This window comes from Taudactylus pleione, unplaced genomic scaffold, assembly GCF_031769625.1.
Source record: "Taudactylus pleione unplaced genomic scaffold, aTauple2 ptg000189l, whole genome shotgun sequence".
Classification (NCBI taxonomy): Eukaryota; Metazoa; Chordata; class Amphibia; order Anura; family Myobatrachidae; genus Taudactylus; species Taudactylus pleione.
Window position 1 is genome coordinate 5,702,986 of NW_028284591.1, and position 23,883 is coordinate 5,726,868.

At 41.5% G+C, this 23,883-nt stretch overlaps 1 protein-coding gene across 1 annotated transcript in view; it reads right to left on the reverse strand.

Annotated features, from left to right (window-relative positions):
- CCBE1 (collagen and calcium binding EGF domains 1) overlaps positions 1-12,075 on the reverse strand; it is a 422,834-nt gene extending 410,759 nt beyond the window's left edge. Inside the window, exons 1-3 of the mRNA XM_088476536.1 lie at positions 11,680-12,075; positions 11,214-11,576; positions 9,797-9,877 (exon numbers count right to left, since the gene is read on the reverse strand). Of these exons, the coding sequence (XP_088332662.1) occupies positions 9,797-9,877; positions 11,214-11,320 (188 nt within the window). The 5' untranslated portion in view covers positions 11,321-11,576; positions 11,680-12,075. The remainder of the gene's footprint in view (positions 1-9,796; positions 9,878-11,213; positions 11,577-11,679) is intronic.
- Positions 12,076-23,883: the final 11,808 nt, after the last annotated feature.

A 23,883-nucleotide genomic window follows, 5' to 3' on the forward strand; every position in this document is an offset into this window, starting at 1 on the left:
GGAGCTGAGTCACAGTGGGTATGCAAAAAATGAACTGGGAGCACAGGGGATAATTTGAACTGGGGTCACTGTCTGGCATAATAGGATCTGGAACACTGTGGCATAATGGGGACATTACAGTGTGTTCATCAAGTTTATGGTGCTGGGAGTATTTACACATTATACTGTTTATTAACATCGCCAACATATCATTTTGACAATTTTATTGGTAGGGGCCCCTACAAGTTTGTTTAACTGCAGTTGCCAAAAACCTAATCTGACCCTGCTAATGAGACCAAAGGTCTGTGGAACTTTCTCCTTTACCTATTGTGTGGCGTTACCCTAAAGTAATCAGTCCCTGATCTTATTCAGGAACCTCCTCAGTCACCAGTGTCGGCCAATGTACCAGGTGAGGTAGTGTGATGCTGCAGGGGGAATAATGTACCAGGTGAGGTAGTATGATGCTGCAGGGGAATAATGTACCAGGTGATGTAGTGTGATGTTGCAGGGGAATAATGTACCAGGTGATGTAGTGTGATGTTGTAGGGGGAATAATGTACCAGGTGAGGTAGTGTGATGCTGCAGGGGGAATAATGTACCAGGTGAGGTAGTGTGATGCTGCAGGGGGAATAATGTACCAGGTGAGGTAGTGTGATGCTGCAGGGGGAATAATGTACCAGGAGAGGTAGTGTGATGCTGCAGGGGGAATAATGTACCAGGTGAGGTAGTGTGATGCTGCAGGGGGAATAATGTACCAGGTGAGGTAGTGTGATGCTGCAGGGGGAATAATGTACCAGGTGAGGTAGTGTGATGCTGTAGGGGGAATAATGTACCAGGTGAGGTAGTGTGATGCTGTAGGGAGAATTTCCTCTGATCTCAGCCAATGAAATAAGAGGTACTGTGAAGAAATTCTTACTGTCATGGTTTACATTAAAACTTTTATTCCTTATCGTTGCTGGTGATTGCATACAGTTTTGGAAGCAGTCCTATCTCCAAGCAAACAGTCCATTTCCTTTGTGATGAAAGTCCTGCGTGGTAGAAAGCGTTTGTATTTCAAATACGTCCCAGGAAGGTTATCACTCAGGCCGCAATTTACTTGAAAGAAAGATAAGGGGAGAGCTGGAAACCTACCAGACTCGTCACCTTGGTTATAAATGTATATTTTCATAGGGATACCATCAATTTCCACATAATGTTATACTGACAGGTCCAGGTTAGACACTTAAAAGTTATCTTTACTACAGTACTTCTAGGTTTCAAACAAAGTATTGTACAGCACGCTTCCTGTGTAATGAAAGGAATGTGTCTCAAGAGCCCTTTGATACACACTTACCCCTGTAACACGCTAAGCTACAGATGGTTTAACTATTACATTTTCTGACTATTAAAATATCATGAGGGTATAGATGGAAAACCAATACACAATAGGGTCCAATACAGTGTTTTGGTGGAGAAACGATGATCCCTTTCTGACATATATATGTATATATATATATTCAGTCTGATTCACATAGAGGGGTCTATTTACTAAGCAGTGTTAGGAGACAGAGTGAAAAATGATAAGGTGCCAGCCAATCAGCTCCTAACTGCCATCTCACAGGCTGTGTTTGAAAAATGACAGTTGGGAGCTGATTGGCTGGCACTTTATCTCCTTTCACTCTGTCTCCTAACACTGCTTAGTAAATAGACCCCAGAACGCAATGGGAACTCCAGGCAGCCGCTTCGAACGAATTGTGGGCCTGATTCAGAGACTGACAGTAATGCAATCGCAGCTGCATTCTCTGGATCGCAGTTGCTAAAATATGCTAATGCCTTCCAAAGCACAGCCCAGCATAGGGACGCCCACTGCTGCCTTCTCACATCCGTACGACAACGTGCAACAGCATAAACATCGGTACTATCGACGCACATCGGGCAGCCATGAATTATATGCGGCAAGTCTGACCAGCAGTAAAAACTGCAGCTCTCCTGACACGCAGAGACCTCTCATGTTGCACAGGAGATCACAATGACTAATTTATGCACGCCAACCAAACGGCATTTAAACGGTCAGACATGCCTGCGTTTTACTAACCCCCTCCCATTTCCACCCCCAAATGCTGACTACCTGTCACTCACTAGCGAATGGTTCCTAAGTACGGAAGTAATGGCAAAGCAATCGCAGCGCGGCTTTTGCATATGTACATTCGCAAACAATCGCTCAATCTGCAAAAATAATGGCCTTGCGTAAATCTCTGAATCAATATTCTAAAGTGTCTATGCTACTGTCATACATATTTTTTGTAATGCACTGACCCCCCCTGCTCCATTCCCGAGAGCAGCTGTCATTACTAAAAGCGCCCTATGCTGGGCGTTCGCAATAGCGAGAAACTCTGGCAACGCACCCAAGACACACCACTACACAACCACGAAACAGCGCTCTTACGTGCGTTCCGTATTGTTGCTGCCCAATCGGCTTGCAGAATTTCCCCTTTGGAGTCTGCAGAGAAACGGCTGTGATCTGTGTGAATTGCGCTTACGTTCGCTTACATGCGTATGGAGCCGGTTACGCATGTGCCACATTATTACAAGCGTGCTACTCATAATTAGGACCATAATCTGACACAAACATGAATACCGTAAATATGTACCAATTACACTGAATGTATATGCCATGCCCTAAAATACTGTACATAACAATAGCCAACATAAGTAATAAATAGTGCACAAATAATTGGGGGGATGTGATGTTGGACTGGACAGACTATAGATTACATCACAATACTTTTAGTAACTTTAAAGTATCTCATTCTTGGGCAGCAGTGACCCAACCTCCGCAAGGAAAACATTCTTATTGTATTAAGCAATAATGTTGTTATGTCTAAAAGTGTTCCACACAAAGGACTTATCCAAATAAATTACTTTTATGTCACAATTCTCCAATTACATACATATGAGACTGATGGGACCACAAGGCTTATTTGTGTCTACACATTCTATTGGAAAAAGGACAGGACTCTGTAATTCAATGTGTTTCTAATGATCAGGCCGGCCACCTTATATTGATAGTAAATATATTGCAAAAACGCAAACAAAACCCTGTAGAGCAGTAATCTGTGTCACTGGTTTCTATTAAGCATTAAATAGCTTATTTCACCATAAACCATCCAATGTACAGAAGATACGGGACACATTGGGCCTGATTTGGAGTTGGATGGTAATCCCGCTGCGACTGCAACTTTTACGCAGCGCGATTGCGTCTTTATGCTAAAGCCGCAGCCGGCGGGATTCGTAAAGCGATAAGTAATAAGTTGCACTATCGGACGCACACTCATTGCTCATTAATGCAGCCCTTTGCTCGATCAGAATGTCCAACGGAACATGGGCGTCAATGCTGGTGCATATGTGAAAAAAAAAGACGCAGAAGCTGCGACACGCTCACGTCTACAGTAGCAAGTCATCCCTCTGTCACTACTCAGGAACGCCCACTAAAATTATGTATCTCTACGTCGTAATTAATTCTGCGGCCCCTAGTGGAAACCAACAGGGTGCATGCGCAGTGAGCAGAAATACTGAGCAAAAACAAAAAACATACTATACTAAGCAAAAACAAAAACTTAATATTAAGCAAAAACAAAAAACACACTAAACAAAAACATAATACTAAGCTAAAAACAAAAAACATACTAAACAAAAACAAAAACATAATACTAAGCAAAAACAAAAAACATACTAAACAAAAACAAAAACATAATACTAAGCTAAAAAAAAAAAAGTAATACTAAGCAAAAACAAAAACATAATACTAAGAAAAATAAAAAAAAAAACATTGACTTTTGGTCAAAAAGAGGCCTTCACACATGGAAAAATATGTAAAAACAACCAATAGATAAGAATTTAGCGCAGGCGTACACTGTACCGTATGGTCTCTGCTCTAAGCAGAACATGTCAAGAAATAGAAAACTGATATTTTCCAATAAATGAAATTGACAATTTCTCAGTATACAACCAGGGAATCTATGAAAGGTGCATTTAGTACAATAAATCAAACGTGGCAAACAAAACAAACATTAAATGAAAAACTCACCAGATTCAGTACCGCTACATTAGTTTATAAAGGATGAGATTGAATTAAAATATATATATATATATATATATATGTATATGTAACGCACACTAAAATGAATGGGACCATTCAATTCATCAATGTTGTTTCAACAGGTGCACTAAAAACTCCATGGAAAAGAATGGGTGCTTTGAAATGAATGGGATAGTCTCTGTCTATGGAGTTTAACTGCTTCATTGCCAAAGACGAGTCTGACTGTGCAAACTTCTCAGGAAACGCCTACATATTGCTTAATGAAATCAAGGTGCCCGGCGGGTCCGAAGCTGCTTTTGCATTGCGTGGAGGACTTTTCCATTTTGTAAGTGACCAGCAGTGAACACTGGGCCTGATTCAGAGCCGGACGCTCTGAAAGAGCGCTCGCTCTGAATCAGGGCCGTCCTTCTTCATTTTTAGAGCGGACTCCTCGCCGCACGTATAGCTATGGGTGACCACCCACAGCTATAGCGAGCAGCCAGGTAGATGGTCATGATGGTCAAGACCATCGCGACCATCGGGCTTGCGACGAGACCCTTGTGGTAGGGTCTTGTTGCCGCAAGCCCTGGAATGCTTTCGGCTCTATCAGAGCCAAAAACACTCCCACTGACATCACTAGTGATGTCAGTGGGGCCGGCCCCAGACGGTAGGCGTTCCCATGGGAACGCCTCCGTCTGGGCAGCCACGCCCCTGACACGCCCACCAAAGGGGCGTGCTGTCACTCACCATCGACAGCACGCCCCCTTTGGTACGAGACCCGGAGCGACGGCTTGCCCGTCGCTATCCGGGTCTCGCACATGCGTACGACGGAGCCGGCTTCGTCATTCGCATGCGCACTGGGCCAACATTGACCCGCTTGTGAGCGGGTCTGAATCAGTCCCACTGTGTTTTCACTGTGTATTAATTATACCCACATAGGTCAATTAAACACCATTAATAAAAGAGTATAACAATTTCCGGTATCTATAGTGTTCTAAATATATCTGGCAAGCGTTAATCATGTGCAACTGTAGTAAAGGTAATAAAAATGTGTAGGTTGCAGGTGCATTCATAAAGTAGCAAAAATACAACAGTGTTAGATCACAATGTCACAGTAAGTACAAGGAATTTGAATTAACATTCATAGATATTGAACATTAATATGTGTCAAATGTGCCCTATTGCAGAGTTAAGGCCCCCAAACACGATAAGATTTGCAAACGATCCCGTCTCATTTACCATGAACTCCTGTACACCCCTGGACAAACGATGTTGTGCCTACACATGGAACGATTGTGCAAACGACCAAACGATATAGATGGATCATTAACGACTGCAAATCGTTAACGATATATCGTTTGACAGCAAACAACCTCACGATGCATCTGCTGGAACATTTAAAAATAGTGGAGAGGAGTGGCCAGGATCAGTGACGACAAATCGTCCATCGCATCGTTCATCGTGCATACACACGAAACAATGTCTGCCAAATCGTGATAGATAGGTCGATATCTTTCTGCAGGTTCAATTGATCAGCGATCACGATCAGCGACAGCGTGAGCGAGCATCAGCATCGTTATCATGGCCACACGCGGCACTTTTTAAACAATTTGACGTTCCAATAAGTTGAAAACGTCCAAATCGTAAAAAAAGATCGTACTGCGTGTGGGGCCCTTGGTGTATGCATTTAAACATAAAAAAAAATATTTAGTTGACTTAGTATTATAACAAAACTTTTGGCGTTACCGATCTTGTTATACAACGAGGATATCACTGACAGAAAAAAGGAGGAGCCAGAGGAAAAGCAGCAAAATAAAACAAAACATAAATAAAGTCAAAGAGAAAAACAATTTACAAAAATCAAAACATTTCTAAAACTAATAATTGGCAACAAACAAAGGCCCTCATTCAGACCCACTCGCGAGCGGCTGTCTGCTCGCAAGTGGGTCGATGGTCCGCACTGCGCATGCGCACGACAATGGGAGCTCCGTCGCGCGAATGCGCGAGACGCGACGAGCGAAGGACTTTCCTTCGCTCGTAGTGTCTGATCAAAGGGGGCGTGCTGTCGATGTTGATTGACAGCAAGCCCCCTTTGGTGGGCGTGCTGGGGGCGTGCCTGCCAGACGGAGGCGTTCCCAAGGGAACGCCTACCGTCAGAAGCCGGCCCCACTGACATCACTAGTGATGTCAGTGGGAGTGATTTTGGCTCTGATAGAGCCAAAATCACTCCTGGCCTTGCGGTTGAGAAACTCAACCGCAGGCTTCTGCTCGCAGTAGCGATGGTCGCGATGGTCAAGACCATCGCGACCATCATCCTGCACGCTCGTATATGCTGTGGGTGGTGACCTGGTGGGCCCTGATTCAGAGCGAGCGCTCTGGTCAGAGCGTCCGGCTCTGAATGAGGGCCAAAGATAGATTTTATTATACTACTGTAGAATGGTAAAGAGCTCCCATTGCCTACACGTAGTGGAAATATATCAGTCACATACTGTATTTATATTGCGCCTACATATCTCATGCAGCGCTTTACACACAATATTCAATAATTCACACCCTTTACTCCCCCAGTGGAGCTTACAATCTATATTCCTTAAATCGCAAACAGGGCCTGGGTCAAATGATTCCAGCACTGTTAGACATCAATGCTGACCACTGTGCTACCCACACAGCCATAGACATGTTAACATTGCCGCATTTACAATGGATACAGGGGGCGGGATGTATTAACAGTGAAAATACGGTAAAACCCCTGAAAATGCAGTTTTTTTGGGTTTTACCGCATTCCCCATATGTATTAAGCACCGGAATGCATTGCTTCGTCCCAGTGGGTAACGCGACCTGACGATGGCGTTACCCAATAGGAGCCTATGGGCTGTCCTTTGTGATATTCTTGATACATACCGCGGTAATGAACCACGGTATGTACCCGAAGACAGGCGGGATGCAGTACATAGAGGTCCATGAGTCGAGTGGGGTTTTGTGTCTGCCACCCTGCACCCACAGCCGTGACAGCCAGCAACATATTTATGGCGCTTTTTCCTGAGGCGGTAAGGGGTCTCGGACCAATCAATGCCACAAGTCTGAGTCCCCTGACTGCATCCAAAGAGAGAGCTGGAAATATGGTGCCAGCACCTGGGCAGAAGATGGCAATGATTCTGGCACACTGATATCTTCCACCACATTTATGGGTAAAGAGAAGACGCTAAACACCTCAAACACAGGCCCATACGTTTTTAACCCTCCTATCCATGCTAAACAGATATTTATGAGACTGCAGCCTATTAACAGACTTGGAACCGATGACAGCGCTGAAGGCTGGTGCAGCCTAATATAGTATCTGTCCCCATTAAAAAAATCTCAATGACTGTGTGTGACTGGGTCCTCATTAGTGAATACGCTGTATTTTCATGAGTACTGAATTCTATATCAGTGACAAAACCGCTTCCTACACCATACGTAGGCCAATGGTCTATTTTATGACTAGATTGACGTTTTTTTCTAGCACGGCCACAATCTGTCATATAGTCGAGAACAGCAGATAGCAAAACATGTCACATAAAGAACAAAAAAACATCAGTAATGCACTTTTTTTTTTTCCTCTTCTTAAAGTGGACAGAATTATCTAACGTCATTGACAGTGGAATAATGAATGGCTATAGCTAATATAATAAAAGTGCATATCATGTAGCAGATACTACATCTAGGTGTAATCTAGTATATGGGAGTCTGGTAACTCCAAAGAAGTGCACAAAGAGAGCATTAATCTAGTTCTTCTCTATATAAGTGTCAGGCTAAGAGGTTTGTTTTTTTTTTTTGCCTTTGCTTTTTGTTTTTTTTACAACACCTAATAAAAACAATGCACAGAGTAAGACGTGTTTCTTATATAAGATCATGGTATATGCAAGCACAGCAATCGCCAATAAACAGATGATCTGCAGTAATACTATATCACAGCGATAGCCATCTGCTACAAAGGAATCTTTCTGTAATAACTGGATGTCAAAGCTGAGCGTAGAACTGCATTGGTCATTATATGCTGTATACTAACTAATAATACTTCAACCACACGTAATGTCTTTACTTGTGCATTAACTAGAAAGTGTCTGATCTCTGGTACAGCTACGACACCAGTAAAACATTAATATATATACTGTGGCGCAACTCTCAGCAAACCACAATAAACCAGATCACGCTTCACAATGACATGCAGCATTCATGGGTAAGGTCATAAAAAACAGTTCTCGTGTTCATTTAGAGTCTAGTTTTGTAATAAAAAATATAGATAGTTAGATAGATATGAAATTAATAGATAAATAGATAGATAGATAGATAGATAGATAGATAGATATGAAATAGATAGATAGATAGATAGATAGATAGATATGAAATTAATAGATAGATAGATATGAAACAGATAGATAGATAGATAGATAGATAGATAGATAGATAGATAGATAGATAGATAGATAGATAGATAGATAGATAGATATGAAATTAATAGATAGATATGAAATAGATAGATAGATAGATAGATAGATAGATAGATAGATAGATAGATAGATATGAAAATAATAGATAGATATGAAATAGATAGATAGATAGATAGATAGATAGATAGATATGAAATTAATAGATAGATAGATAGATAGATAGATAGATAGATAGATAGATAGATAGATAGATAGATAGATATGAAATTAATAGGTATATAAATAGATGATAGATAGATAGATATGAAATTAATAGATAGATAGATAGATAGATAGATAGATAGATAGATAGATAGATAGATAGATATGACATTAATAGGTAGACAGATAAATATATAAATAGATATTAGATAGATAGATAGATAGATAGATAGATATGAAATTGATAGATAGATAGATAGATAGATATGAAATTGATAGATAGATAGATAGATAGATAGATAGATAGATAGATAGATAGATATGACATTAATAGGTAGACAGATAAATATATAAATAGATACTAGATAGATAGATAGATAGATAGATAGATAGATAGATAGATAGATAGATATGACATTAATATGTAGACAGATAAATAGATAGATCTATTGATAGATACAAATCAAATTAGGATTAGAGCAGCAATTAGTAAGCAATATAAAACACATACCAAACTATTAAAATAAGAGCAACTTGTAATGATCAAACTGCTTAATTTCATATGTAGGATATACAGAGTTTTGTTTATCTTGAAATTAATGAACAAAAGTAATTGATTTATGTGTATGATACATCAGACTACAGACTTATGCTGGCTGTATACCAAAGTTGTGGTTACAGAAAACTGTGACAAATAATGTAATAAATACATTTAAATGCACTTTTGTAGATACACATATTTCATTTCAAAATACTAAAATTAAACTGCGCAGTTTTTAGTGTCGCTGCTACTAGAGAAACAATGTGCCCTTCTCATAAATGGTTAACCAGAAAAACAGGTGGCATACTATGGAAAAGCCCTTCAAATTTTTTTTTTTTTTACTTCACTTCCAGTGTGTCTAACGATAGATATTTCTGCGCTCTCCGCATTGCACCTTACACAAAACTAAAATCAATGACACACATGCAATAATTCACAGTGCAGGTGCCAAAAGCTAAAGTGGGAAAGACCTGGAGCATGTAAGTGACTCTGCCCAGATACACTGGTTATCTTGTACATCACAGCAACGCACTTCTGCTTATCTACAGTCTCTCATCAGACAGGTTAAACCAACCGAAAAGAACTCACCTGAAGCATGTAGTCAGCTCCCCGGACGTCTTCAGGCAAGGGTACTTGGTGGTGGTGATCTTGTTCTCTGAACACAATTCCCTGCGGGACAATGACAGCAACAACAATAAATACAATATGATATTGTTTCATCGCTATGGAAGATTCTATGGCATCACTTTAACAATATGAATATACACAGTGCGGGTACATCAGGGCACTTTAGTCATACACAGCACAGATCTTATTTTCCTGTCCCTGGTGAGCCTGTCTTCACATGCTACTGTTACAGAAATGTTGTGCAAACAATTATATATGACTGCACTACTCTATAAATTAAAGTTTAGCCGCAGTTTATAAGTTAATTTGTTCCCACAGTTTAACCCTTTAAATTATAAAGTTTAACCTCACACATTAAAGTTGTGCAATAGTTTAACCCTATTAGTTAAAGTTTTCCCAGAGTTTAACCCTGTAAGTTAAAATATTCTCATACTATAAACCTATACATACGTGTTTCCAAAGCTTTATCCCATAAATTACAGTTGTCCAATATTTTAACCCTATAGGTTAAAGTTTACCCATAGTTTAACTTTTCAAGTTTAAAGTGCTCCCATATTAATCTAACCCAATAAATTAGAATGTTCCCATAATTTAACCCTGCGAGTTAGCGATTCCATAGTTTAACCCTATGGGGTAAATTTACTAAAGTGAGAGTTTTAAAAGTGTTGCTGCCCATAGCAACCAATCAGATTCTACGTAACATTTAACTAGCACCTTCTAGAAGATAATAGCTAGAATCTGATTGGTTGCTATGGGCAACATCACTTTTAAAACTCGCTTCTGAAAACTGTCTTTAGAAAATTTACCCCTATGAGTTAAAAATGTTCCTATAGTTTAACCCTATAAATTAAATTGTTCCCAGTTTAATGTATTAGAGTTTCCTAATCGTAATCCCATAAATTAGTTATCCAATTGTTTAACCCCATAAATTTCAGTTGTCCAATAGTTTAACCCTACAGGTAACAGTTTAGCCACACACTATTTTAACTCTGTAAATTAAAATGTTCCCATAGTCTGACCATGTAATTAAGTTTTTGATAAAGTTAATCCAATAAATTACAGTTGTCCAATAGTCTAATAACTCTGTAACTTGGAGTTTTCCCATAATTTAACCCGTTTATGTCACTGTTTGACAATCATGCAGTTATTAGGATGACTGTACATAATACTCTGACAGAGATCTATGGGAAAAAAAACAAAAACATCTGTTTCCAAAAATGCTTTCAGTTTATTCTACACCCTGTGAGGCACCCAGGGGTTGTGTTACCTGCAGGTGAGGTCAGGAGGCGGGTGACACGCAGGACCTCACCTGGAGGGAAACCCAATCCCTCAAAGATCCACCAGTTTAATTATATATCAGTAACCTGAAGTCACCCACCTGTCTGCTTCCAACTCCTCCCTGTAGGTCCAAGCCAGCCCCAGGGACAGAAGCAGCAAGAGGCAGCCCAGGCACAGGCAGAGCCTCCGGGCCCCTCTCTCATACATTAGCCCCTTCTCCTTGCCCCTCTGTGTGAAGTCTTCTGCTCTTGCCCCTCCACCACCTCTGCAGCTCTCCTCCACACACAGAGAAATGCAGGTTGCAGAGAGGGATGGCCTACAGGGGGCGCTCGGGAGGCGGCGAGAGCTGCAGAACCTGAAGGAGATCTGCCGGTGACTTGGTTGAGTGTGGACTCAGACAGCTTCAGCTCAGCCCGGGGTATAGTACTGGAGGCGGAGTCCTCCTCATGCAGAGCCCAGACCTCTGGAAGACATGTGAAGGACACTATCAGGCTGCTGCTGGGCTGCTCTCTTCAGGAGATCCGATGCCCCTTTATGGATCTACTAGATCTCTCCTTGCAAATCACCTATGTCCCTGTAGCCATCTGCAAACCCCCTTATGGATCTCCTGGGACACTGGATGTCTTCTCCTTGCAGAGCTTTTTGCTGTGAGTTGCTGTGAAGTTCTCAGTAAACTGTATATTATACTTATGTATGGTATAATATTCTTTTATGTATTATAGATTGTTCCTGTTACTAAATCCCTTCCTCCTGTTTGTGCCTCCCCTAATAGCTGATCGTTTTGAACATTAATAAAAATATTTTTAAAAATATAGTCTTCTTCTTGTCTGACACTATGTATGTACTGTAACTTCCTCTGCAAGTCCTGTCTCCCACTCCCCTGTATGTGGATAGACCCCTAAATCCCAGTGTAACTATCTCTGCTCCTCTCTGCACCCCAGTCCCGGTGGAGAGATAAGATCTGTATGTGCTGCAATGTCACCTTATTCTATGTGGGCTCTATACCCCTCCCTGTTCACCTCTCCCTGCCCCTGTCATTCTGCCCTGCTCCTCTCTTTGCCCCTGTGCTGCTGCTATTGCCCAAAGTGAGGACAGATTTGGATTATACACTTTATGGGATGTTTCACTTTTTTTTTGTAAGCACAGGGGTCTAGTGATCAGAGAGGGAGGGTCTGTGCCTGGTATGTGCTGACAGGGGGGCTGCAAGACTCCATCATCTGGTCACTAATTATATACTAACTCGTCATTAGTATCACGCAGCAATACAGGATTGTATTTACTACCCAGATTATAAGGCTGCCTGCAGGAGTCCTGCCATATACTGTACTGTACTTGGACAAGCACTGTATTATGTGTATAGGAAACAGTGCTGGAAAAGTTATATGCTGTATAATTCTGTATATAGGAAATAGTGCTGGAATATAGAGTGTATAATTCTGTTTATAGGAAGTATGCTGGAATATACAGTGTATATTCTGTATATAGGAAGTAATGCTGGAACATCTGTATACAGTGTATAATAATCTAATTAGGAGTAGTGCTGTAGCAGTTATATACAGTGATTAATTCTATAGAAACTTAAAGTAGTGCCGGAACAGTTATATACAGTATATAATTCTGTATATAGGAAGTAGTGCTGGAACAGTTATATACAGTCTATAATTCTGTATATAGGAAGTAGTGCTGGAACAGTTGTATACAGTATATAATTCTCTATATAGGAAGTAGTGCTGGAACAGTTGTATACAGTATACAATTATGTATATAGGAAGTAGTGCTGGAACAGTTGTATACAGTATATAATTCTGTATATAGGAAGTAGTGCTGGAACAGTTGTAAACAGTGTACAATTCTGTATATAGGAAGTAGTGCTGGAACAGTTGTATACAGTATATAATTCTGTATATAGGAAGTAGTGCTGGAACAGTTATATACAGTGTATAATTCTGTATATAGGAAGTAGTGCTGGAACAGTTGTAAACAGTGTACAATTATGTATATAGGAGGTAGTGCTGGAACAGTTGTATACAGTATATAATTCTCTATATAGGAAGTAGTGCTGGAACAGTTATATACAGTATATAATTCTCTATATAGGAACGGAAGTAGTGCTGGAACAGTTGTATACAGTGTACAATTATGTATATAGGAAGTAGTGCTGGAACAGTTGTATACAGTATATAATTCTGTATATAGGAAGTAGTGCTGGAACAGTTGTATACAGTATATAATTCTCTATATAGGAAGTAGTGCTGGAACAGTTGTATACAGTGTACAATTATGTATATAGGAAGGAAGTAGTGCTGGAACAGTTCTATATACTGTGTAATTCTGTATATAGGAAGTAGTGCTGGAAGAGCTGTATACTGTGTAATAATCTATAATGCGCACATTTTTGACAGTTTTGTCCTTAATAATTCCTGACTTTCGCCATATCTTCATTGTAATAAGCTCTGATCATTTCAGTTGTATCATCATTTTTCTATAGAATCAGGGTATTATTTGCTTTTCCCGTCTGCATATAATTTTAATGTGTAATATCGGAGATTTGTCCAAGGTTGCCCAGATTACAAACATTCTGTAAACTCCACGGCTCTCTGTGGCATGTGAGGGGTGTACACTGTGCAGTATGTGTCAGTGCATCAGAGTCCTCCTCTTACCTGCCCAGTCAGGTGCGGAGAAAAGGAACATAAAGGGATTTTTTATCTCAGCAGTAATTGGACAGGACGGACATGAACTAAGGTCCACCGACTTTACGTCTGCATGTCTATGTTACTGTAATTGGTTTACGTCATTTGAAGTTCACCTTTCGCCACACCCTGCCTAGCATGCTGGGAAAGAGCATAATTATCTACAATCTTGTTATGTTACTTACATTTATTGAGACTGTGTAACCAATAAATTAGCCATCCTTTTATATTTAGTTCTTCAGAACTATTAATTAAAGGGTCAAAATTATCTATGTAATAAGACTCATTTATACAAATGCAAAGTGTAATGCAGTTAATATGCTCCCTCTTGTAAATTATAAGATGACTTATAATAATATGCAACCTAATTTTATAGTAGGGTTTATGTTATTCCATGCAATACACAAGTGTTTCTAGTGAACATGTTATCACAACATACAGTATTGTTTATGCAGATACTGTTTAGAGGAGTTTAATTCTACACTCAGTGGCTACTGGTTTTTTGTTTTTTTAAAGTATTGTTTATTAAATAGATCACCGTAATATACATCAAACAAATAGCAGAAATATTTGATATACATAAATATATCCAAACTAACATTGCTGCTATAAATAACATGAGTGATCCAATTAAAGACCCGAGAGACTTAAATAAAACAACGACAACAAAAAAACAAAACAAAAAGGAAGAGAGAAAGAGTCGAGGACAGAAACAGGTAAAAATAGAGTAAATTAGAAGAGAATAGGTAGTCAGACCATTGGGAGGAACCGAGAATGAGACTAATAATAATAGGACCTATTCAGAGGTCAACTGTGAAACGGGGAGGATGCATTCTGAGTGGTATACCAAAGGCCCAGATTTTGTTAAAAGACTTAGACGAGTGGTTAATTATGCTAGATATATATATGATTTTGTGAACATACGAAATCCGGGCCTAGACTGCCTGCAAAAGTGATGGTAATGGTCTTTTCCAGTCGGCAGCTATTTGGCAAGTCATGGTCGCGAAAACATGTTGCAATAACTTGTTTTGTTGTCTAGAGAGAGTGGGTAGGCTTAAGGTAAGAAGGAAGTATTTAGGGTCAGATGGAATAACGACCCGGATTAGGTGAGACAGAAAGGCGATCACTTCATGCCTAATTGGCAAGATCGGTGGGTAAGCCCACCATATCTAAAAAAAAAAGGTGCCTTCTTCCGAGCAACCTTTCCAGTACCTATCCGAGGTATCAGGGAACATGACTCTCAAACGGGAAGGCACATAGTACCAGCGGCAATAGAGCTTATACACATTTTCTTTGATCTTAACCCAAATGGAGCTAGAAACGGCATTGTCCCAGATTTCTGACCATTCCTCGAGGTCTAATGTGATTCCCAAGTCCTCTTCCCGTGCCAGCTCATGGGAGTCCCGAGTATCGGATGTTTCCTCGCTTAGCAATACATATAATTTAGAAATTAAACCTCTAGTTGAAGATCGCCTCCAACAGAGGAATTCAAAGGGAGATAAAGGCCTCCGAGTTAGGATTGGTTTGATCTTGGAATGAAAATGACAAATTTATAGGAAACTAAAAAAATACTAGTTGGGACAGTGGACACTTTTTTTTGTACACCAGCTCATTAATGCAAATCTCTAATCATCCAATTATGGGAAAGCAACTCAATGCACAAAAACATGCAGATGTGGTCAAGAGGTTCAGTTGTTGTTCAGACTTAAGACCAGAATGGGGAAGATATGTGATCTAAGAGACACCCTGAGGAAGGGTAACTTTCTGAAATGCGTTAGTGGAGACAAGGGCTATCTCTATCCCGCCCTTGTTGTACTTCAATCTGCTTGTGGATTCATCCCTCTGACTTTTGCCTTGGGGAACTTTTATACTTGTATTTATTATTTTATTGTTCAAAAATAAATATGTTTTTGACTGGAAAACACCATTTGGACTTTGGGACATGTTATTTTGCACAAGGGGTTTTGGCTTCTCTGGATGGACTGAGTGTAAACCCATACTACTTATGATATATCAGTGCAAGGGTTACCTTGGATGAAAGAAACATTTTGATGAACGGTTATACCTGTCCCCAGGTGAGTCTGATTCTTCAGGGAAAAGTACAAGCATGATGTGGTAATCCATATAGGATTAGTGTCCATGTTGTTCAGAAGACTAAAGAAACCTTTCAGGGAACATGTTTCACCTAGTATAGGTGAGTGTAAAAGAAGGTGGAAATATTAGTGATTATATCATAATAGGGTTCGTTTGTCTTCTAATTTCTTTTGAGACAAAAGGTGGACCGTTTCCGTAACGAACATCCGGGATATAGAATAGTGACATATCTCTGCTACTGACTGCTCTATTGGACCACTCCTTTTTTTGCTTTATGTTATACAAGGGCTGGTGCTGCTGGATTGGGCTGAGCCGTGGTCAGAGGCGCAAGTTACTCTGGCTAATTATGTGTTAGAGACTTTGCTCACGTAATGACTGTTGGTGCCAGTGGTTTGAGACTCTCAGCATTTCCTGAGATTTGCACACACAAAACACTCTAGAGTTACAGAGAATGGTGCACAAAACCAAAACATATCCAGCAACAGGCAGTTCTGTGGTTGAAAACTTCTTGTCAGAGGAGACTGGTTCAAGCTGAGAGGAAGGCGACATTATGTCAAATAACCATGTGTTACATCTGTGGTATATAGAAGAGCATCCCTGACCGCACAACAGGTCGAGTTTTGAAGTTGGATGCTAGAGGACCACTCCTGTTAGCTAACAGCAGGAAACTTCGGCTACACGAGGCTCAGGCTCACCAACACCGGGCAGTGGAAGATTGGAAATCATCGCGTGGTCTGGCAAATCTTTATTTCTGCTGTGACATAATAAAGAATGTAGGGTCACGTGTGGTTTATGTGTTAGGACATGTTGCTAATTGACAATGACCATGCAACACTCAGCATGTTAACACTGATGTTGACATTGTTAAAACTGTGTATTTCTGTCTTCCTGTCTCTAACCGTATTGATAACCATAACCTTGACGGCTAACCCTAACTCTAATAGTAACTCTGACTACATAACATGGGGACAAAATTGGAAAATGGTGTAATCAGTATAAATCCTGTATTGTGTCAGTAGTTTTCAGGTTGTTGGAAGTGATCGGCACAGCCTATATTTATATATACTGTATATCACATTTTGAATTAATTACATGGCTCTATGAAGAGATCAATGATTATTGACAGCAATTCGGAACGCCTGTGTTCCATGGGCTCCCTTATATACAATATGGATGCATTAAAAAAGTGAACTTTACATACTTTGGGTGATTTTTAACCTGATCCTGACCTGACAGCAACAAAAGGACCTGCTATATACACAGCTTCATAACTCAGTATACATATTATTAATTACATATTTGTCTTTAAGTGCTGGCTTGTTCCTGCTTTAATTAGAATACAATTAACCCTGTGGTCTCAATGGCATTAATTATGTGCATTGTATTAAATTTTGTTATGACCCCAAAGACCTCTCAAGCGCAAGTTAAACAACTGCATGACAAATACAGTGTGTGACGTGCACTTTCAGCGGCATTGGCACATGCGTTTTTAAATGCGAATGAAACCCTTGTGTTTATGCTGCCTTAATACTGTATAAAAGGAGACATAATAATATATTTTTTTTATTCATCTGTATAACAACCTTAAAAAATATATACAGTAGAGTAACAATATTTGCAGATCACCAATTGGATAAAATCACTTAAAGAAGTAACTTGGTTTTTCGAACCTTTTTGAAATTCACAGACTTTATGCAGTTTGCAGAACTCAATTTGCAGAATGTCCTCCTGATGCGGAGGCATGGAATACCCTACTCTTTCATACACAGGCTCTCAGTGGGCTAAAATGGTGGATGGGTACGGGATGCCGGCACTTGGGATCCCGGCTATCAGAATCCTGACGCTGGCATTTTGACAGGGTTAGGATACCGACACAATACCCCGAAGCCTCCCTCCCCACAGCCTAAACTTAACATTCCCCCTAGTGTCTAAACCTAACATGTCCGCCACATGACCCTCCCCACCTAGTGCCTAAACCTAACATCCCACGCCACCTAACCCTCCCTAGTGCCTAAACCTAACATCCCCCGCCACCTAACCCTCCCTCCCTAGTGCCTAAACCTAACATACGCCGCCACCTAACCCTCCCCCCCTAGTGCCTAACCCTGTGCCTAGTGCCTAACCCTAACCCTCATTTATGAACATTCAAAGTTGAACCTTGAAATTGTGTATTTACTGTTCCTACCGGTTAGACCATCAAATCGGCAAAAACACTTCCTGGGGGAAGTTTCCATTGCCCCTATACGAGCGTGCATGTGTGAAGAAAACACAAATACTGGGCCTCAAACTGATTTGCACGCACATCCATACGCATTGACATTTGCGCATATTTTGATAACTGCTAACGAGACTGTATGCCCATCTTCCTGCCCACGCATCTCGCTGCCCAACTTTATTCCGCAGGCGCAACCATCATCGCTATTATCAGGACTCAAACCTACCCCATGCTGAGCGTAAGAGATTTGTCTGAAATAGGTGTCTCATACACATGACTCATAGGACGTACAGTAACTCTGGCTACACGTCCATGACACTCCTACGAGACAGTTTCCTTGCTACGAGACAGTTTCCTTGCAGTTGCTGCCCAGTTAACACCCAAAAGCTCATAATTCACGCACTGAGAGAGGAGGATGAGGGTCATCTGACTCAGAATCACCCAGAGATGTGCAGACATGCGTATCTACAGCACAGGTACAGTTTTGCATGTTTAACATTTGCCAAGATGTGGCCCATTCTGTGCATTTGCGCTTTGGAACATCCGTAAGTTCCTTTTAGTTGATCGCTCGTGCAACTTATGTGAACAGTGAGTAAACATCATGGTCATTTGCAGTTACAGACTGTATATTTAATAAGCATCCATAGCCGTTGTTGTACTGAGCTTTGCTGCAGCTGATCTCACTGAAACATTAAGGACATTTGTAACTGCTCCCTAAGGACAAGAAAGCAATTTGGAAACAGAATGACTCTGCTGCTACTGCAATGCTTTCATGTCATTGGTCAGAACTTGCACACTGTTACAGACTGTTGCTTCAATGTTCAAACATTAACACGAAGGAGACGACTGTGGGAAATATGTTACTGAGAACGTTACAGGAGACTTATAACGTGGAAGGCCAACAATTAGAACTGGAAAAGAAGAAACGTCACTATCGCAGTAAAGAGAGACTCCACAGAAAACAAGATAGGATACAGCGCCAACTACAGTCGCTCCAGTATAGTCACTCAAATAATTAGTCTGTAGTTGTTCCATCTCCCTGCCATCAAATCCATTTTTCTTAATAGCTTAATGGTGTCTTTCTCCATGTAAAGGCTTTGTAAAGATGTCTGCAATCATTGACCAGAAAGTGAAGAAGTTCATGTTCTTGCAAATCTCTCAGGAAATTATACTTCGCACCAATGTTCTCATTTCTTAGATTAACTTGCTAGTGTATATGCCGGTGCAAGACATTCCTGGTGTATATGCCAGTGCAAGGCATTCCTGGTCGTCTTTAAGATCTGTGTTGGTTCTGTCTACTGTCAGTCCAGTTCTGCTAACAGCTGTCTCAGCCATATCCCCTCCTGACATACTTCCCTACTCTCCCAAATCTCGTCTGGTTCACCCGGATGACCGGGAAAGTGGGCATATGTCCTGGAAGCTGCCACTTACCACTTCACTCGGGAAGTGGGCAGTCCAGGCGGCTTAATGATGCATGCTGAATTATGTAATTGCACCCCACCCGCCCCAGCTTTACAATGCTGGTGATCAAGGCATTGTATAGTGGGGGGCGAAACCACAGGCCCAGCATCACGCCCCCCACACTTCCCACTAGACTACGCCACCCCCACATCGCCGACCTGGCACTGCCAAAAAGTCGGACATTTTGTATGTGCTGCTATCATGCTGTTGAAGAAAGGGTAGTATCTAGTTGCCCTTCCTTCCTGCCCTACTATCCACGTGGGCATAGAGGGGAAATATAAACCTGTGGTGAGTGGACACATTTTCTTCGTTTGGTGACCTTTATGGGCATGGAACTGCACTTCCACCCTCACCTAACGTCACTTTCCCGGTCCTTACAATGAAGGGGAAATAAGCTCAACCTTGAAGAAAGTGTTGCTCGTACTCTATACGTGTGAATGCCCAACTAATGTGTTATGTCTCCTTGGTATCTTGTCTGGAAATCCGGGTTAAGGCCGTGTAGTATCTCAATTTCATCCCCTTCTTGCTGCAAACAGATGACATCATCACCCACATAAGTGAGTAGATAGATTCATATGTCAGTCAGTCTCTGTATATAAACAGGGGTGTGCCCTGCGCCTCACCAAGTTCTCCTTTGTGAGCATCTCATTTATTTTGATATTCCATGGTATCGCAGCCTGATTCAGACCATATATACTTTTCTGGTGTCTCCATACTAGAGGCCAGCTGCAACAGTGTGAGTTAGCAAATTGCAGATTCTTCCTACTCTATTACATTTGGACCTAAGTCTGGGATCATGGAGTCTTTAAATCCTGGTTGTTGTACCGTGTCAATATCCAGCTTGACTGCAGGAGCAAACATCTCATCATCATTCCGTACTTGCTTTTGTGACTATCCCTTGGCCACTGGTCTGAGCTAGGACCATTCAGCGTTCCATCTGTTTGCCTTTAAATGTCTATTTGCAGCCTTTGGCTTTTATCCCCACTGTCTGTCTGTATCCTAGCGTGGTTCCCGTGCATGACCGTTATTTCCTCTTCTCCTGCTCGTGTCCGTGTGTTGGCCGCACTCGCTGAGAGATTCCATAAAAGTGGAGGCAGGGAAGCTTTACCTCGTGTGTCTTCTCCATAGGGGATAATATTGGTCTGGATGCGGAGCTGGATGTACGCCTGTTTGCAGAGCTTTCCTAGCGCGCTGTCACACTGCTGAACATGCTCTGGAACTGAGGGCACGTGGCAGAGTCGCAGGCATTTCAATCGCATCTGCACTTACAGCTGAGGACATGTAACTGGGTTGCAGCATGGCGTTATAATGTAAGTACATTTCAGTGTGGCGCAATTGCAGGCTGTCAGGAGTTGGGCGAAATAGGGAATGTGCCTGTATGGAGGCATATCTTTTGCACCCAGCATAGTGCAAGTGCACCGTAATTATGATGATTAATAGCAAACATAAGAGGCGTGTGCACCACATAAAGCATACAGCGCTGTGTACGGGCAAATGTACCCAATCTGGGCAAATGTACCCAATCTGGGAGCATCAAGAACCTGACTAACTCATAGCTCCGCATGAGGCCAATTATGTCACCATTTTCTCAGCCACTACTTACTGTAATGAGATAAAAGTGGATGGAATTTAGTTAATCACGCAATAACGCAGTCTTATAGAACACACATAAGGTACAGTAGTCATTTTTCACTGAAAACTGGAGAGTATCTCTCTCGCTGAGACGGAGACTTTATAGATCAAAACATCATTGTGACACTTCCGCTATGCAAAACTAGGTCCCTTATGCTGGGTACACACTAGATGTTTGGACTGACATATAGGGCCCGATTCAGCAAGGAACGCACGCTAGCTGACGCACGCACCCAGCCGCTGAGAGAATATGCTAATCAATTCATACGCACGGAGACCGCAGCGCAAGAAGCAGACACCCAGCAAAACATAATGCCGCCCACCTATGCCGTGATTGACAGCATAAACATCGGGAACATCGAGTGCCATGGAAGCTGCGTGTAAGCTAAGGGTAGACCTGACCCTGCCACAGGACTTGAGAGATTACTGCACGCAGATAGGCGCCCGGCTGTGTGAGATTAATTTATGTACGCACCTGTAATGGCGTGCAAACACACAGGCACGCCTGCGTTCGGGCGACCACCCCCTTGTCACTACCCACAAACGGCACTTCCTGTCAATCAACATCCAAGGTTTCTGCAGGCTCCCTGCAGAGCCGTAACTAGACTTTTTGGTGCCCTGCGCCAGAGAAAGCATTGGCGCCGCCCTACATTTTTTTAAATAGGGACATAAGATAGAGCACCTGAAAAAGGGCCATGGCCTCATGGGGAAGGGCCAGGGAAGAGATAGGGGAGGCCAGGAGATGCTGGGGATAAAAGAAGAGGAAGCTACAAGTGAGAGAGATAATAAACAGGAAAACTGACAGGCCCAAACAGTGCCCTCTGCCCTGCGGTGCCCTGTGCCACGGCACTGGTCGCACTACCCTAGCTACGGCCCTAGCTCCCTGCATACTCTGAGAGAGCCCTTACCGTACTCAGCGACTTGATCGCGCACGCGCAATGCGATGCAAATTCCGGCGCAGATCACAAACATCGGCTCGCACCGTGCGTTCTCTCACTTGCGTTGCTTGCTGAATCAGTCCCATAGTCTGGACCGTCTAGTTTATATGCAGTAAGCGTTCCCGTGCGCTGACATCGGGGTCGTTCCGTTGGCCGTGCATGCACTGCTGACGGAGCGACACAGCTACCAATGCCAGGAAGGTGCATTGTGTAGGTGAACAATATATGGTGGTCGTTCAGCCGGATCATGCAGTGTGCACCAACCACCTGATATATCATGTCATCAGTCGCATTGGCGGATCATCTAGTGTGCACCCAGCCTTACTCTCCATAAATGGGAGCCGAGTAATATAGGACTGTAATAGGACTGTTAATGGTAGCGTCAGCACAAGATATAAGTGGTCAAACATCCTCCAAATATGAAATGTGGTCTGCAATTGTCAAATATGGGATGACCCTACAAAAAAAATTGATAATCAATAATCAAATGAATTATGGTTAGATTAATGGCATTATACACTATTGTTATGGATAAACGAAATGTAAAAATAAAATTGTTTCCACTATTGTAGACAATGCTGGTTAGAGGAATAATGGAAAAATACAAATCATTTAAAAATCATTTAAAAACACAGTATCACAAATTAAAAAACAGGCACAAAAATAAAGCATAAAAAGAAAGCTGAAATTCTCACTGGCAACGCATTTCACAGCACCTTGCCGCTTCCTTAGGCATTGGTGAAGGAAGTCATTCTTTACCCATTATCTACAATGTATCAGATCTCCACATATTATGTACGATATTATGTCGTAAAAATAGAGAACCATTGGCATTGGAGCGTAAATATTTTCATTGAAATGTTATGGAATACGTCATATTTTTTATTGTGCCAGCTCTGTTCGGTGTTGTGTTGGCCAGGATAAGCAATGATAACAATGTTCTTATTTTAGAATATTATCCCGTCTGCAAGGAAGAGAGAACAACTAGTATACAAATGTTTCTTTTCTTAGGTAAGCACAGAAAAAAAATGTTTTAAGGAATAAAAAAAAAAGGAAATTTTAACATCCTAAATAAACGACTGTCGGCACCAGAATGTTCAAATGTAGACATTTAGAATGTTAAAATGGACAGCATTTTGACATGTCAAAGTCGACATCACCAAAATGTCACCAGTCGGCATGTCAATGATGCAGTTTTGAACTGACGGTTTAACTACCCCTAACTACAGCCTAACACAATCCTTATATTGGCTAAAATTAACTATCGATATTATATCTGTTGACATTCACAATGCCGACAATTTGTCACGTTGACATTCTGTGCTATTGACAACATTCTGTCCATGTCGACATTCATTTTTCAGGCGATTTGTGCAGCGAGGCTACTGCCGACGTGGGACTCTGGAGAGATATTAAAAATATGGGTGCAGGGTGTGCGGTGTGGGCCCCCCATGGAGCCAGGGGCCCGTGTGCACCACACACCCTGCACCCATTATAGATATGCCCCTGGAGGTCGGTCATAGCCAGGCGAAGAAACTGACATTGCCACAGGGTTGGTGCAAGTTTTGATGGTGCGACCTACAGTGCGTCTAAAGAGGCACCAAGACCGATTATCAATACTGCTAGAGGGCGACTGAACTGTGCCGCTAATCTGTCGCTGTGTGTATTAAGACACTGGTATGTACTTAGAAATGAGATTAGAATCGCAAAGACTTCTCTTCTGTCCTATGCGAAAAGGGG